This window comes from Pelodiscus sinensis, chromosome 5, assembly GCF_049634645.1.
Source record: "Pelodiscus sinensis isolate JC-2024 chromosome 5, ASM4963464v1, whole genome shotgun sequence".
NCBI lineage: Eukaryota > Metazoa > Chordata > Testudines > Trionychidae > Pelodiscus > Pelodiscus sinensis.
The window spans coordinates 77,558,628-77,573,573 of record NC_134715.1 but is presented as its reverse complement, the minus strand read 5'-3'; the positions used below and the strand labels follow the sequence as shown (position 1 = coordinate 77,573,573).

At 44.8% G+C, this 14,946-nt stretch overlaps 1 protein-coding gene across 3 annotated transcripts in view; it reads right to left on the bottom strand.

Annotated features, from left to right (window-relative positions):
- LOC102455571 (cytochrome P450 4V2-like) overlaps nucleotides 1-14,946 on the bottom strand; it is a 35,778-nt gene that overhangs the window by 7,438 nt on the left and 13,394 nt on the right. For 2 of the 3 annotated variants that reach the window (XM_014576249.3, XM_075930340.1), the window contains 7 exons: nucleotides 14,340-14,530; nucleotides 13,617-13,686; nucleotides 7,902-8,028; nucleotides 5,942-6,133; nucleotides 3,314-3,416; nucleotides 2,269-2,403; nucleotides 1,319-1,498 (listed from right to left, as the gene is read on the bottom strand). In XM_014576249.3, the coding sequence (XP_014431735.3) occupies nucleotides 1,319-1,498; nucleotides 2,269-2,403; nucleotides 3,314-3,416; nucleotides 5,942-6,133; nucleotides 7,902-8,028; nucleotides 13,617-13,686; nucleotides 14,340-14,530 (998 nt within the window). The remainder of the gene's footprint in view (nucleotides 1-1,318; nucleotides 1,499-2,268; nucleotides 2,404-3,313; nucleotides 3,417-5,941; nucleotides 6,134-7,901; nucleotides 8,029-13,616; nucleotides 13,687-14,339; nucleotides 14,531-14,946) is intronic. The other variant, XM_075930341.1, reaches the window with a different exon arrangement.

Below are 14,946 nucleotides of genomic sequence, written 5' to 3'. Positions count from 1 at the left end.
GCTGCTCCAGTAGCCGCAGGTGGTCCTGGCTGTGCATGTGGACTCTGGTGGCCAGGCTGGCAGCCATGCAGCTGTAGACAGCTGCATTCCTGTGCCTAGGCTCCTGGGAGCTGCCAGCCTGGTCCTGGGAAGAGGGGGAGGGATGGGTGGCAGCGGGTGGCTGGCTCGAGCTGTGCCAGGTGCAGGGTCTGCTGGCTGGATGCTGGCAGGCTTGCAACTGGCACAGGCACCGTGGGCAGACCGTGCCCCTTTAAGGGCTCCAGGGCTGGGAGGGGGGCAGAAGAGTTTCCCTGGTTTGGCCCAGAGCAGCCACCAGGGCAACCTGGGAAGGGCTAGCCTCCAGCTAGTTTGAATTAAGTGGCTACACAGCCCTTAATTCAAACTACTTAATTTGAACTAGGCGTTACTCCTCATAGAATGAGGTTTACCTAATTCGAATTAAGCGCTCCGCTAGTTCGAATTAAATTCGAAATAGCAGTTTGCATGTATAGCCGCTATTAAAGTTAATTCAAACTAACGGCTGTTAGTTCAAATTAACTTTTTAGTGTAGACATAGCCTCAGTGTTCAATGCAAAGCCTGCCTCTCGGGGTAACTTATTTGTTTATAGTAGTGAACCATTTCCTCTGATGTCCTCATAGAGAAACCATTCTTGACAACCCATAGTAAACATATAAAGATGTAACTATTTTTCCATTTCCCTCTTTATGGACAACACTTCCAGGTCACCCACCTGGGAGTTAAGAGCAGTACTATGTTCCCAGATCCTATGGCTTGTGATTCACTAACTGCTCTCCAGGCCAGCTGCCAGAGAGTGACAAATTTCATGATTCTTCTGATGTTCCCCCAAGTCACAGTCTCCCACAAGACAGCTCCCCACCACGTTCTCTTCCTCAGGCCTCACTTTCTGGGAGCCCACCCCCACTCACGAAACGTTCTTTCAGACTCCACTCTCTTGCTTCCAGGCTCAACTTCCCCTTACCAAACTGCATCTTTCCTTTTCAATGTCTAAACCTTCATCTACTCAGGGTCCCATTTTCAGTCACTTCTCACCATAGTTCTGTTCCAGGGCTCCTCAGAAATCACCTGTGTCTCCTATAGCTCTTTTCGACTCATGGTTTATAGTTCTTTCCTGTCCATGACTCCTCTGAAGCTCTGATTTTCCAGGTCTCTAATTCACCAGGTCTCCGACCCAAGTACCCTCTGTAAGGCCCAAGTACCCTCTTTTAAACCTGGGAGAGGGGTTGACCGGTCACGTAAAGGGCCATTGTTACCCCATGACAGTGACCTATTATGCTTCCACTTTTATCTACTACGTACCAATGCAGTTTCTGGGTCCAGCAGAGAAAGGCACATATGCATATGGGTGCCTTCCACTAGAATTCTCAGGGAAGAATCTCTCAGGTCTAAATTTCTCGGGATCTGGAAAAATCTTTGGATCTCTGTGTATTATATAAGGAACAATGACTGCATCTGTACCTTTAGGTATCTTAAATCCTTCTGCAAAAAGAAAAAAGAAAAACAAATCAACGTGTCAGTGAAAGAAGTAGCTTCCTGTAAATGGATACAAAGCACAAAAGCAGCTCTTTACTGGTGCAACACCTTGACAGCAGATACTTCTTGTATGTAAAAAAGATGAGTATAGAAAAGGCTGAGATCTATTACATGCAAACAAAACTATTTCATCCTCCTTCAAAACTCTCTTATCAAAAACTTTGATAATATCTAAGTTGCTGTTGTGCTGATGAAAGAGCCTCACCTGCTAAATAATAGGGTCTTATTGCTTTCTTGTATTCCACATTGGTCTGTCTGTATCCATCTGCTCTCTCTTGTCTTTTATTTGGGGGCAGGCAACATCTTTTTTTAACTTTCTTTATACAGTAGTTAGCCTAAAGCCAGGGGTCTCAAACTTACTTGTGTGCAGGCCATATTTAGCTCGAGCAGTTTCACAGGAGTTCTGCCACACTGAGTGTAGGGCACCTGACCCCTGCTGTCACTCCATGTCAAGTCCTCCAGTAATCCCCAAGGCCACATCCTTCAGGGGAGGGGGATTGGGGTAAGAGCAGATGGTGGGGCAGGGTGAAAAGGAGCTGGGCTTGAGGGGACAGGGATGGACAGACACACACCCAGGCTGCAGGGACTCCAGGGCCAGATTGTGAAACTGATCAGGCAGAAGATGGCCCATGGGCTGTGAGCTTGAGACCCAAGGTCCCTGGCAGAGATTTCTTCACACTATGACAATACAAAAATAAATGAATACTCCTACTTACTAATATAGCAATCTTCACTTGTGGTGCGGCCAAAGCATGGAACAGAAGGGAAGATCCGAAGGGCTTCTTTAATAACGCACTCAAGATAGCAGAGCTTCTTCAGATCATCCATTGTGACAGGCCGGACGGAGTTACCTGATCAGAATTACAACAGGGGCATGAGAAACAACTGCCCTAATCAGACTAAAAGCACAAGCTATTTTAAGGTTCTCCCAGCTATCTTAAATGCTGACAAAACTCCACCATTGGGCTTTTGTAACCTTTGAGTGGGCAAGAGTTTATTTCATTGTCCTTCTCTAATGCCTAAACAAAAGAAAAGCACGTGGAGACCCGGTATTCAGTCACTGACAATTTTTAGCCAGGATTACAGAAGGTCAGACTCCCCACCTTAAGGCCAAAAAGAACAAAAAGAATTAACTTAATTCTTAAGTACCAACTTCATAGAGACAAAGAAACATAATAGCAATAATTTCAATAACATAAAATGGCTTCTTTATAATCCACATACCTTTTCCTTCACAGTTATGCATAAACAAAAATAAAGAAAACAAAATATCTAAATGGGTCAGTCCCCACAGAAACACAATGATAGGAAACTCAGAGTTCCCAAAAGTGAAGGCTGAGTTCACTTGAGTCTCAGTTATTGGGCTAAAAGCACCACAATACCTCACCCATACGCTACCATTTCCCCAAGCCAGCACTCAGCCTCATATCTGGTGGAGGCCAGCGGCTTCCAGGCTGAACGTAGTCAGGGCTTCTCCAGCCATGGGGAGCAGCACACTCAGGACACCAGCAGATGGGAGGGTTAAGGGAGCGGGATCTTGGGTGAAAGGGATGAGGCCATGTGGCTAGCCTTCAGTCATAATTCCCTTAGCACCAACCCAACTCCAGCTGACGTGTCTTTATACACAGAAGAGTTACAGCACGTGCAGTGGCAGGGCAAGTGTTTATTTTCCTTTATAAATCTCTAGATAGAAATAACTATTATATCATCTCCTTGGAGTACAAACTCACACCCACGTCCAAACAAAGGGTCAAAACTAACCAAACACTTCATCCAGTTCTCTGTGGACTTCCTTCTGGGCTTCAGGATGACATCCAAGTAAGTAGATAGCCCAATTAATAGCAGCAGCTGTTGTATCATGCCCCTGGAGGTACAGATTTACTCAGATGTTCTCATCTGCCTTAAACTCATGCACATGAAGATAAATATATTTAAGGAATTAGGGGTATCACAATGATCTAGCCTTATTGTACAGATTGGCCTAATTGTACAGATATAGAAGAAAAGCTAAGAATATATGAAGCCATATAACACTCCGGTATCAAGACTGAACAGGAAATCATATATATAGTATCCCAATGTCTGTAACTCTGTAACGCTGAAATGCTGGCTGTTGCCTCTGGGCAGCGCTGTTGCCTGAGTCACATCCTTCGCCTCCCGCTGTGGCACTTGGCTGACTTCTGCGCCACTCAGCTGGGCCGCCGCGGGGGAGCAAGTGGCGCAAGCAGCTGTTTGGGCACTGTGGTCCCCATGCAGAACCCCTGTGCTGCATGGGGAGCGTGGGACCCAAAGAGCCGCTTGCACCACTTGCTCCCCTGTGGCAGCCCAGCTGAGCAGTGCAGAAGTCAGCCAAGCGCCACGATGGGAGGGGAAGGGGACGACGCGGTGATTTACATGGCCAGCGGGTGGGGCCCAGCTGTTTACGTCACCACCCTACCCCCCCTTTGCCTCCCACCGTGGCACTTGGCTGACTTCTGCGCCGCTCAGCCGAGCCACCGCGGGGAAGCCCAAACGGTCACTTGCTCTGCTTGCTTCCCCACAGTGGCCTGGCTGAGCTGTGCAGAAGTCAACCGAATCCATGGTGGGAGGCAAAGGGGGGCGGGGTGCTGATGTGTGGCGTGACAGTGGCTCCAGGCCCTGCCCCTTGGCCGTTTGGGCTCCGCGGTCCCCCGAGTGAGAGGCAGGAGGGGGAGGAGAAGAGAAAGGGAGAGACAGAGAAAGGCAGGAGGCGGAGGAGAGCTAAGAGAGAGAGGCGGGGGAGGCAGGAGGAGGAGGGAAGGGAGAGAGAGAGAGAGAGAGAGAGACACGGAGTGAGAGATTGGAGGCTCAGGAGAGAAGACTGACATGGAGGAGAGACCTGAAAATCCCGTCTTATGACGGGCTAATTGGCTAGTAGATATATAATGGGACAGGTGAAAACTAAAAAAAAAGTAAAACAACTCATAATATTTAACAAGCAGAACTCCCTTTGCCTCCCTATTCTGCATGTTAGCTATTCTATGTTGGCTGTATAATGGGTCTTCCTCTGCATTCAGTCTCTGAGGAAGTCAAGAGCTTTGCTATTGCTTCCTTATAGACATAAATGGTTGATCCACTAAATCTCTCTAGATAGTCACAACAATTTAAACACTATATAGCAAACCTGATGTTACCATTTTTCTCTACAGTCAACTGTCAGAAGAGCATTTGTTTTCTCCACTCCTTTAAAATGAAATCTAAAGTATACGTTGACTTTTTAAAAACGTAAAAAACAATGAATAGTCTTGCAGCACCTTAAAGACTAACAAAACATGTAAATGGTATCATGAGCTTGAAGAATTGGATTGTGCCCACGAAAGCTCATTATACTATCTACATGTTTTGTTAGTCTTTAAGGTGCTGCAAGACTATTGATTGTTGTTTACATTTTTTCCAGTTACAGACTAACTCGGCTAACCTTCTGAAGCTCTTGACTTTTTAGTTACTTTTTTCATCATGGGTGTGCAAATGCAGTAGTACCATCAATTACCACAAGAGGGCATAGGGATATAATTTTTCTAAAAGTATAAACATAAAACTGATTCTATCAGGTACTGTACACTAATGAAAAACAAGAGAATGTTCACTAACAGATTTTAGCAATATCTTAATTTTAATCAGACTTGCTATAAACAGGTCCCAGATTAATAGTGACCATGGTACAATTATTTACACTCATTCGGAAGAACAGTTACACCAGCAGAAAATTGGAGCAATAATGCAATGAATCAGGCCTTGTGAAATCATTTCCAATTATTGTGTGTCACAGTGGATATAATAGTAGTGGAAATGATTGAAAGGTGGCTGACAATGTGATTAGTGACAAAGAGAGATTTCAATGTGAGAAGAGATAGGACCATCCAGATCAAGCGCAGAAATTGCTGTATTTCTAAATATAAATCTGTCTATACTAGGTAGGTAGTATACAACTTCTTCATTGTATAGAGCCTGATCCAAAATCCATTCAAGTCAATGGAAAGACTCCTTTTGACTTGGACAGGCTTTGGATGACGAATCCAGGCTTTCAAACTCTGGCCCCGGACTGTAGTTCCATAGTAGTTGTTGGACTATTGGTATGAGTGGGGACTGCTCAAATGGGCCATGGTTTCCAGAACTGGGCACATCATTCTGCCAATGGACTTCAGTCCTAACTTGGAAATTTGCAACTTTCCACCACGACATTGCAACTCTCAATATTTCTGAAGAATGAAATTCTGTATTACAACATGTACATCAAGTACTTCTTATGTTCCTCCTATATTACTACAATTATAATTAAATCCTGAAAGAAAAGCTTCTGTTCCAGTAAGAGGAATAGCTCAGTTTTGTAGCAGATCTCAGGTTCTGAAAATCCACAGCTCTTTTGGGTACCTCAAACATGAAAGTATCCACTTCCTCTCGGATATCCATGTAGCTCAGTCTGTTCCCTTTGTCATCAGTTGTATTCAGAAGCATATCAAGAAAAGCTCTTCTCTTTTTGCACCCACTTTGTTCACACTTGCCTTCAAAGTCAGTTTTATGCTGTTCGTGGTTCTTTATTTCCTGGGATTTTTCTGCAATAACCTTAAATATAAATAGTAATAGAGATGTAGCCATGTTAGTCTGGTCTTGCTGAAACAAAAGACGGGACTATGCAGCATTGTAAAGACTAACAAGATAGATGGTTTATTAGGTGATGAGCTTTCGTGGATCTGAGAAAGTGGGTCTGGCTAATAAACCATCTTGTTAGTCTTTAAAGTGCTGCATAGTCCTGTCTTTTGTTTCTTAAATATAAAAGCATATATACAGTTCATGGCTTAAACTTCACAATCTAATGATGTGTGGGGCCATGTTTGCATAAACTTCAAAATAAATGTTACCCCACATTTTTAAATATTGACTGTATCCCTGACTCAGGGTATGTCTACACTACCCTCCTAGTTCGAACTAGGAGGGTAATATAGGCATACCGCACTTGCAAATGAAGCCCGGGATTTGAATTTCCCGGGCTTCATTTGCATAAGCGGGGAGCCGCCATTTTTAAAACCCCGCTGGTTCGAACCCCGTGCAGCGCGGCTACACGGGGCATGAACTAGGTAGTTCGAACTAGGCTTCCTAGTTCGAACTACCGTTACTCCTCATTTCACGAGGAGTAACGGTAGTTCGAACTAGGAAGCCTAGTTCGAACTACCTAGTTCGTGCCCCATGTAGCCGCGCTGCACGGGGTTCGAACGAGCGGGGTTTTAAAAATGGCGGCTCCCCGCTTATGCAAATGAATCCCGGGAAATTCAAATCCTGGGCTTCATTTGCAAGTGCGGTATGCCTACATTACCCTCCTAGTTCGAACTAGGAGGGTAGTGTAGACATACCCTATGTCCTGCTTTTTCACAAATAGGCTACTTATGAGCATGCACTTAGTGCTACAGACAGGAACACTTTGCTGACTCCTTGCATTTATTGTTCTTCACCTCTGAGCTTCAGCACAGTGCTGCTGCCTTACCAGGCAACATCACAATACTGTATAGTACATAGTGGCATTGCACAGAATGCAAATAAGCACCAAGAGGATGATGAATTCCATTCAGATGTGGTACCTGATTCTTCTAGCCTTTTTACTACTGTAGCTCCACTGACTGCTATGAAGCTAGAGTGGCTTAAGGGCTGATCCCTACACAACTGAAAACAATGGGCATAGGAACTGGCTCTAAATGAGAGGGGGGAAATCAGTCTCTGTGACTGGACTTCCCTCTTTAAAGGGTAAATTCTGAATTGGAAGCTCATATGTGAAAGCTGTGCATCCAACAGCTCGTCTCTCTGTCACCACACTATCTAGTCTTTAGATATTAATCAGTTTGTATTGCTATGATTGAACAGATTTAAAAATAGAGGGAGGCAGTTTTTAAATTATTTAAAGCGTGGAATAATAGAGAGTGAGTATTAGCATTTGTAACAGCTGTGATTTTATAGATGATACAAGACCAATGGGGAAGTGCTAGATTTTAAGCTGTTCAGCCTACTCTGCATTGCAGGAATTAAGATAATTATCTGTGGCTTCCACTCCTCCCCCAATTAAAAATGAGCAATACCATTCCCATGCAAGAGTTAACCATTAGCTGCAAGCAACCCACAAACATTAGATTCTAAGTTATCACATCCTCCCTTAAGGGCATTATTCCTTTAAGGCCTAAATATTATAAACATTCAGTTTTCCTGTCCTATACACATCTCTGATAAGTGATGCTCCCAATGGCTAAAACCCTGGCCATCACATTCACAATCTGAAATCTCTATATTAACTGCAGTATTTCTCTCCATTCATTGGAACACAATATAAAAAAGAATAACCAGTTACACTGTCAGTAAAACTGTGAAGGATCTTGAGAATTCTATTATGTTCCCTTCCTTCATGGACCATAGAGTACATGAAGTCAGGCCAAAGCCAAGGAGACTTCTGTCTATGCTGAATGATGTCACTCATCCTAGGGAAACAAAAATAACATTAAATTATAGTTATTTCTGAAAAACATCCCCAATACATCCATAAGAGCTTACGAGGGTCCTGGTCCAGGACATGGTTATGTTGCAGACACAACCCTTAGGGATGCCACTTTTTTATTAATAATTAAAATGCTCTAGATTATCTATCTTATTTTTCAAGTTTCCATTGATAGGACTGCTTTTTCCAGGTTGTGATAGGAGTGGTCCGTCCACCTAAGGTTTGTAGATGCTTGTACCTGGGGATCATTCTACCCCTGTCCCATGGTGTGACCCCTTAAATGTTTGGTACCCAAGAATGCAGGAAAGTGAAGAGAAAAACAGGTTCTAGGAAAATAATGTTTCAGGAAAACCTGTGTTTCTATTCCTTCACAGGCCCAGAACCAAGGGCCTTGCAGAGAAGTCAGGGCAAGAATCCCCTCTCTCAACCCAACAGAATCAGAACAGGAAAAGAGGGCCACAATTATGCCATCTCCTCCCTCAGGACAGGTAGACACCAGCAAAATAAGATGATCTGCTGAATCCCCTTAGCCTAGGAACTAACTAAAGAAAGGTACTGAGTCAAGGAGACATTGATTTAAAGCAACAGTTGAACTGTGCATATTACTTCAGGCCAGTAAGCAATGCTGTAGGCCTCCTGTATCCCAAAGGGAGCAGTTTGACTGAAAACCTCAGCCCCAAGGGAGAAAGCTGCTAAGACCCCTCAATCTAAAGGGGAACATTTTGGAGTAAGAGGAAATATTTAAAGATTCTGGACATTAGTAAATTTCTTCTGAACTCCTATATAGGGAAGTGTATGTGTTATGCCTGCAGGACCTCTCTGACACAAGAGGCAGCACTGTCAAGGCCCTGTGCCACACAAGTGAAATCTATTCCCATCTAAAAGCAATGTTAATCTTAGAAGCTTGTCACTATGTGCAATGGGGTGTCTGCCCCTCCCGGGCACGTAAGGAGTTATTATAGCAACCCTGGAGATGTGGATGGGATGTAGCCAATAAGGGAAAGGCTTGCAGAGTTAGCCAATTAAAGAAGGGTTTATTTGAGAAGGCAGTCGGGGCCAGGTTGGGCTGTATAAGAAAGGAATGCTGAGCCAGGCAAGGCAGTTACTCCCTGGAGTTCAAGGAAGGAGGGTTGCCTGCCTAGAGGGCTGAAGCACCATGGATAGATCAATGCAGGGAAGGGTCAGTGGAGTATGAGTAAGTGGACAATTGGCAGGCTAAGGCTCTGACACCAATGGCAGAGAAGGTGCTGAGGCTGTGGGAAACAGGGAAGGAGACAGTAGAGTTGGAGGAAGGGTTATATGTGGCTGCTAGCTATAGGGTCCTTGGGCTGGGACCTGGAGAAGTGGTGTGCACAGGTTTCCCTCTGCACTTTGCCCACATTTGCCACTGAGGGGAGTAGCCAGGGCATGGGTTGCAGTTTGCCACTGAGATGAATTGCTAGAACGTGGATTGCAGTTTGCCACAGAGACAAATAGTTGGACTGAGGACTGTTGGTCCCCTGGAAGAGGGAAAGAGACCTGAATGGGTACATGACCAGAGGGCTGTGTCTAGAGGCAAACACCACACTGTGGAGAACAATGCAGGTCTGAGAGGTGGAGATAGAAGTGATGGCAAGTGAGACACCACTAGATGAAGGCACACTGGCGAAGTAGAGATGATTCGCAGGATGGCCAGAAGGATGCACTGTGGTGGTGAATGCCACCCTAATTACATAACGAAAAAGAAACTTGGGTCTTCCTTCACACAAGCATATCTCTGGGTTAACTCTGATGTCAGTGGATGTGCTGAGAACAAAATGTTGAGATCTTTTTAAATTAAATCCAACAATTTACATGACCTTTCCTCTTATTTAAACTCTATTATTCAGAAGCATAAGCAATGCCGTCTGCTAAACAAACTATGGAAAGAAATTCTGCCAGGACAATTTTTCAGTGAGACAATCACACAGTTTTGAATAAATAGAAATTATGGAACAGAAGAATTTGTTAATTCCAGCCATCCTCACTCCAGTGCTTCCTGGACCAAATGTTGTAGGGACTTACAGTGCAGTTAGGGTCAAAGTCAGCCCTAAAGTCTGGAATAATGGCTCTGCATAGCCTTGCCCTAAGGGGGGTTTGGATCATGCAGTTGCAACACAGGTTTCTAAAATATTTGAAGCTAAGAGACAGTCCCAAAAGAAATCATTGTCAGAATTTAAGGCCAGAAGGGCCCACCAGATCATATAGACTGACCTCCCGTAAATCACATGCCGTCACCACCAGATACTAAACCCAACAATGGAAATGAGACCAAAGTATTACAGGCCAAAGGAAACACAACTGTTATGTGCTACAGGCAGAGAAAAGCAGGTATTGAGATGTACCAGTGTCCAAGGTCCATGCAATGACAGTGAAATCAGTAAATGAGGAATACCCAGATAATCCTGGCATGTGACCAGCCCCCCACCTCTTACAGAGGAAGCCATTGAAGGTCACTGCCAATCTGACCTGGGGAAAATTCCTTCATGACCCCATATATGATGATCAGTTAGACCCTGAACATATGAGCAAGAACCAGCCAGCCAAGTACGAGAGAAAATGTTGAGAGACACCTGAGAGGCCTAGTCATTCCTGTCCAATGTCAGTACTCCAGCTGTAGCCATCTCTGATCCCTCAGAGTAAGGAGACCAACCCATACTCCCCCTATGATCCTTGCAGGTGGCTGGCTGCAGCCCTGAACATGAAATTAGCTTTTAAAAACATAAGACACAAACTGGATGTGAGCCCTGGAGTTGCTGAGTCCTGTCTCCTACCATCACAAGCAACCCCATCAGACAATTAAATTAATGAATATGCCTTGTTCTCTCTAAAAACTAATTAAGCTGTTCACCTCCACAACTTCTATTGGAGGCTGTTCCAGAGTCTCACCCCTCTGATGTTTAGACACTTTCTACTAATTTCCAGCCTGAATTTATTCTTTATCAGTTTATATTGATTTGTTCTTGTGGCAACATTATCCTCTAGATTAAATAGCTCCTCTTAACCAGTATTCCCTCTAAGATTTTCCAACCTTGAGTGGAGTGAGTTTTGTCTTGTGCACCAGTACTGAATTCGTGTGCGCTTATTTGGATGTGTGCCACTCTATCACCCAAGTTAATAATAAATATCTTATAAACCTTTCTTCTTTTTCCCTCTGCGGCCATGTCTCCTACCCTCCCCTCACCCCATGTGTTCCCCTAGTGCTTGCTGCTGCCCCCCCACCTCTCACTCTCCTCTGCTTTCCTAGCTCCTGCCCTTCTTACTCTCATCACCTCTTTGGGGACCTGCCCCCCTCCCCATATTCCTTAACTCCTGCACTTGCCCTTCTCTTCCCCCTCTAGCCCCACTCTGATCATCTGTAGCTACCCCACCCCATCCCCTCTCTTAACACCTCCCTCTATACACCTGCCCTGCCTCTCTCTTCTGGCACCCATCCCTCCCCTCAACATGCCTGCCCTTCTGCTTCACCCCCACAATCCACTGGAACCTGCACCTTCCCTTATCCCCCGAACCTTCCTGGTGCCTCCCCCTTCCTTCACTGCCCCATCATCCTTGCCTTTTTCCTCCCTGGTGCCCTCACTACCCTCTGCCCCAAATCCCCTCATGCCTCTCTGTGTCCTCACACATGACTTGCTGCATCCCCTGCCATCCTCATGCCCACCCTTCCTTTCAACCCCTCTTCTACTGGCACCCACTCCTCCCCTCTCCTCTTCCTTCTTCTTACCCCCATTGTCCCTCTCTCCTCTCCCAGCATCACCCTGTCCCCTCCCCTTTCCTACCCCCACTAACACCTTCCCATTCCTTTCTACTCCCAGTCCTCCTGCCCTTTCTCCTCATTGTCTCCTCTTGGCTCCCTGGCATTTATCTCTCCTTCATCCTGTCTCTTGGTGCCTTCCCCTTTCTTCTCATGCCCTGGCTCCTCCTTTCCACTCAGCAAAACCACCTTCCTCTCCTCACTCTCCTTTCCCTTCCCTAACTTTCTCCCTCTGCCCCTTCCCTAACTTTCTGCCTTCTACACGGAAAGCAGTTTGTGGGAGTTGGCTGCAGTGCTATTTTTAGTACCATGGTCCCAGCCCCAGAAGCCCCCATAGCCCTGGGCAGGATTGTGTGCCGGGACTGGAGCAGAGGCCGCCCGCGGTGCTATTTTTAGTACCACGGCCACAGTCCCCACAGGACCTCAGTACTAAAAATAGCACCGTAGGTAGCCCTGGCACTAGCTGGAGTAAAGCGGCAGCTGCATGAGGCCCGTTCCAGCTGGGGCAGCCTCACCAGAACAGTCAATTTCATTTGCCCCAACTCCAGGCGGAATGAAAGGGCAGCCGCCTGCCACCAGAAACCAACCAGGCCACCAATTGCTGCCTTTACTCACTTTCTGTTCCAGCAGGAAGGTGAGTGCTGCTGTGTGGCTCTTAAAATGATGTGGGCGGACCTAAAATTTTTAGTGCACGGCCGTTCAGGTGCACAGCTTAGAGGGAATACTGCTCTGAACCCTTGTTGATGTCCTGTATTCTTATGGAAAGCAATCATATACCCTCTGATCTTTCTTTTTGCTAAGCTCAACAAGACCAACTCTTGTAGTATCTCTCCAGAGCATAGATACTAGGATGATCAGGGAAATGGACAGCCTCTTCTCTGCACTCACTCCAGTTTGACCTCATCTTTCTTAAACATAGATGAACAGAACGGCATGCACTATTCCAAATAAGGTCTTTCTAGTGCCTTTTACAAAAGCTTTAACACCTCCCTATCTCTAGTACAAATGCCTTGTTCAATCTATCCGAGTATTCAATTTGCTCTTCATAGATATGTTATATTAGTGGCTCATAGCTATCATGTGACAGAGGGTTGTTCCAATATAATTTTGTATAATCTCTTACGGTCTGACACTCATTTATCTCTGGCAGCATAAAAAAGTCATGAAGCAAGAATAAATTAAAGATGTGCCCACTTTATGCTATTAATGTAGCATAAAAGGATTTTAGTGCGAATTAGAATCGGGTACTTTAACTCCCCATGAGGCCATATTTTATGTTGACATATATTCAACATGCAATTATATTAAAGTCATGCACTATAAGAGTATACCTCATGTAGGGTTGTGGGGCTTTGTTTGTTGGTCTGGTTGTTGTTGTTTTGTTTTGTTTTTGTTTTTTACGGTATTGCATCCTGGATACAAAGCATTGCCAGTCTTACCAGATACTATTTCAATCTCACTTTGCATATTAGTGGGAATGATAATACACAGTGCAAAGCAACTGTGAATTGGGCCCAATGTGGATTCAGTGTCCCACCCTCCATAGAAGGCTCAAAAGAGCCATGGTGATTATTCCTGCCAACATTGGCCGTGAAGGGGTTGAACTGAAACTGAAACCTGCTCACAGATTGGAGCAGCTGGCCTTGTGCATCCATTATGGAGGTCTCCTCTGTGCATGTATAGCTTAGATCCCACCATTGGCCTGTCACTCTGCCTCCACATACAGCCTCCCTCATCCCCACAGACAAGCAAGGAAAGAGAAAGATGGCACAGAAGGCCTTGTGTAGGTCTACACTTACTTATAAACAGCACGGACATATTCAGAATTCTTATTGTTCTGAGCACCAACCTTCTTGCCCATCGAAGTTTCTAGAAAAATTTTACATTTCTCTTGTCTCACATTAATTTGGTAAAAAGTCATAAATTCTTTGACAATATAATGCCGTGTGTTGCATGACAGTATCACAGCCATTTACTTCCTCATCTGATAACATCTCTTTTTTTTAAGAATGTAGATTCTTTCTGAATCTAGTCATAATATGCCTATTCCTTTAAAGTATTCCTCAGTTTAGATTCCATATCCCTGTTGTACCCCATGGACAAAGGGTTCTCATAACACAATATTTGATTGTTCTGATCAACACAAATATAATTCACATAAAAAGGATGTGTTCAGTGTAGATAATACAGAAGCTCTATTACAAGACAGGCAAAGCCTTTTTGAAAGTCATCTCAACTAATGAAACTGAAGCACTGTAACTGTGCAATGCCGGCAGACCCCAGTCATCTGTGGGCAGAAGCGAATGTGGAATCTCTACCACATTCGGTGGAGCAAAAAAGCCAGCTGGCTATTAGCTAAGGCTGTCACTCAGACTCAGTTCCTCTCTAAATGGTCTTATTACCACTACATGGGACAGTACGTCACACCCATAAGATGTGTAGGTTACAACTGCTCTACTTTTAAATCTCCGCATCATTTACAGAACTTACATAGCAACTATTGACTCATCAGCAGCACTTACCACAGATTATGTCAAGAGCACAGAGGGTGATATCTAGAAAGCAATCAAATGGCTCTTTGTCAGCATGCTTTTCAAGTTTCTTGACCAAAATACTGGCTTGTTCATTCATAACTTCTAGAAAATCAGCTAGGATTGAGAAGTGGAATGTGGGAGTTATCATTTTCCTTCTGGAACGCCACTTATCTCCAGTGCTACAAAATAAAGAGTTGGAAACTAAATATAAAGAGCTCCTCACAAAGGGAACAATAAAATGCTCGAGTGGCTACAACTCGTAGATAAATTCTTAAAGCTAATGTCTTAGAACAGGGATGGACAAACTTTTTGGCCTGAGGGTAGCTCCCCATCTGCTGGGAGAGAGCAGATGGAGCTGCTGGGAGAGAGGAGAGTTAGCCCTGAGACCTTTGCACAAATGGAAAAATCTGGCAAGCATCCAAGAGAGATGAAGCAACCATTGGGAGTGGCACAGGCGCCAATGGTAAGAAAAAGAGCGAGGCTGACTGGGAGAAAGCCTGAGAACAGTTCAAGAAGCGCAGGAATATAGAAACAGAGCAGACCTTGGTGGGTGGTCAGAGAAGTCTGTGAACAGAAATCTGGTATAATGGGAGGA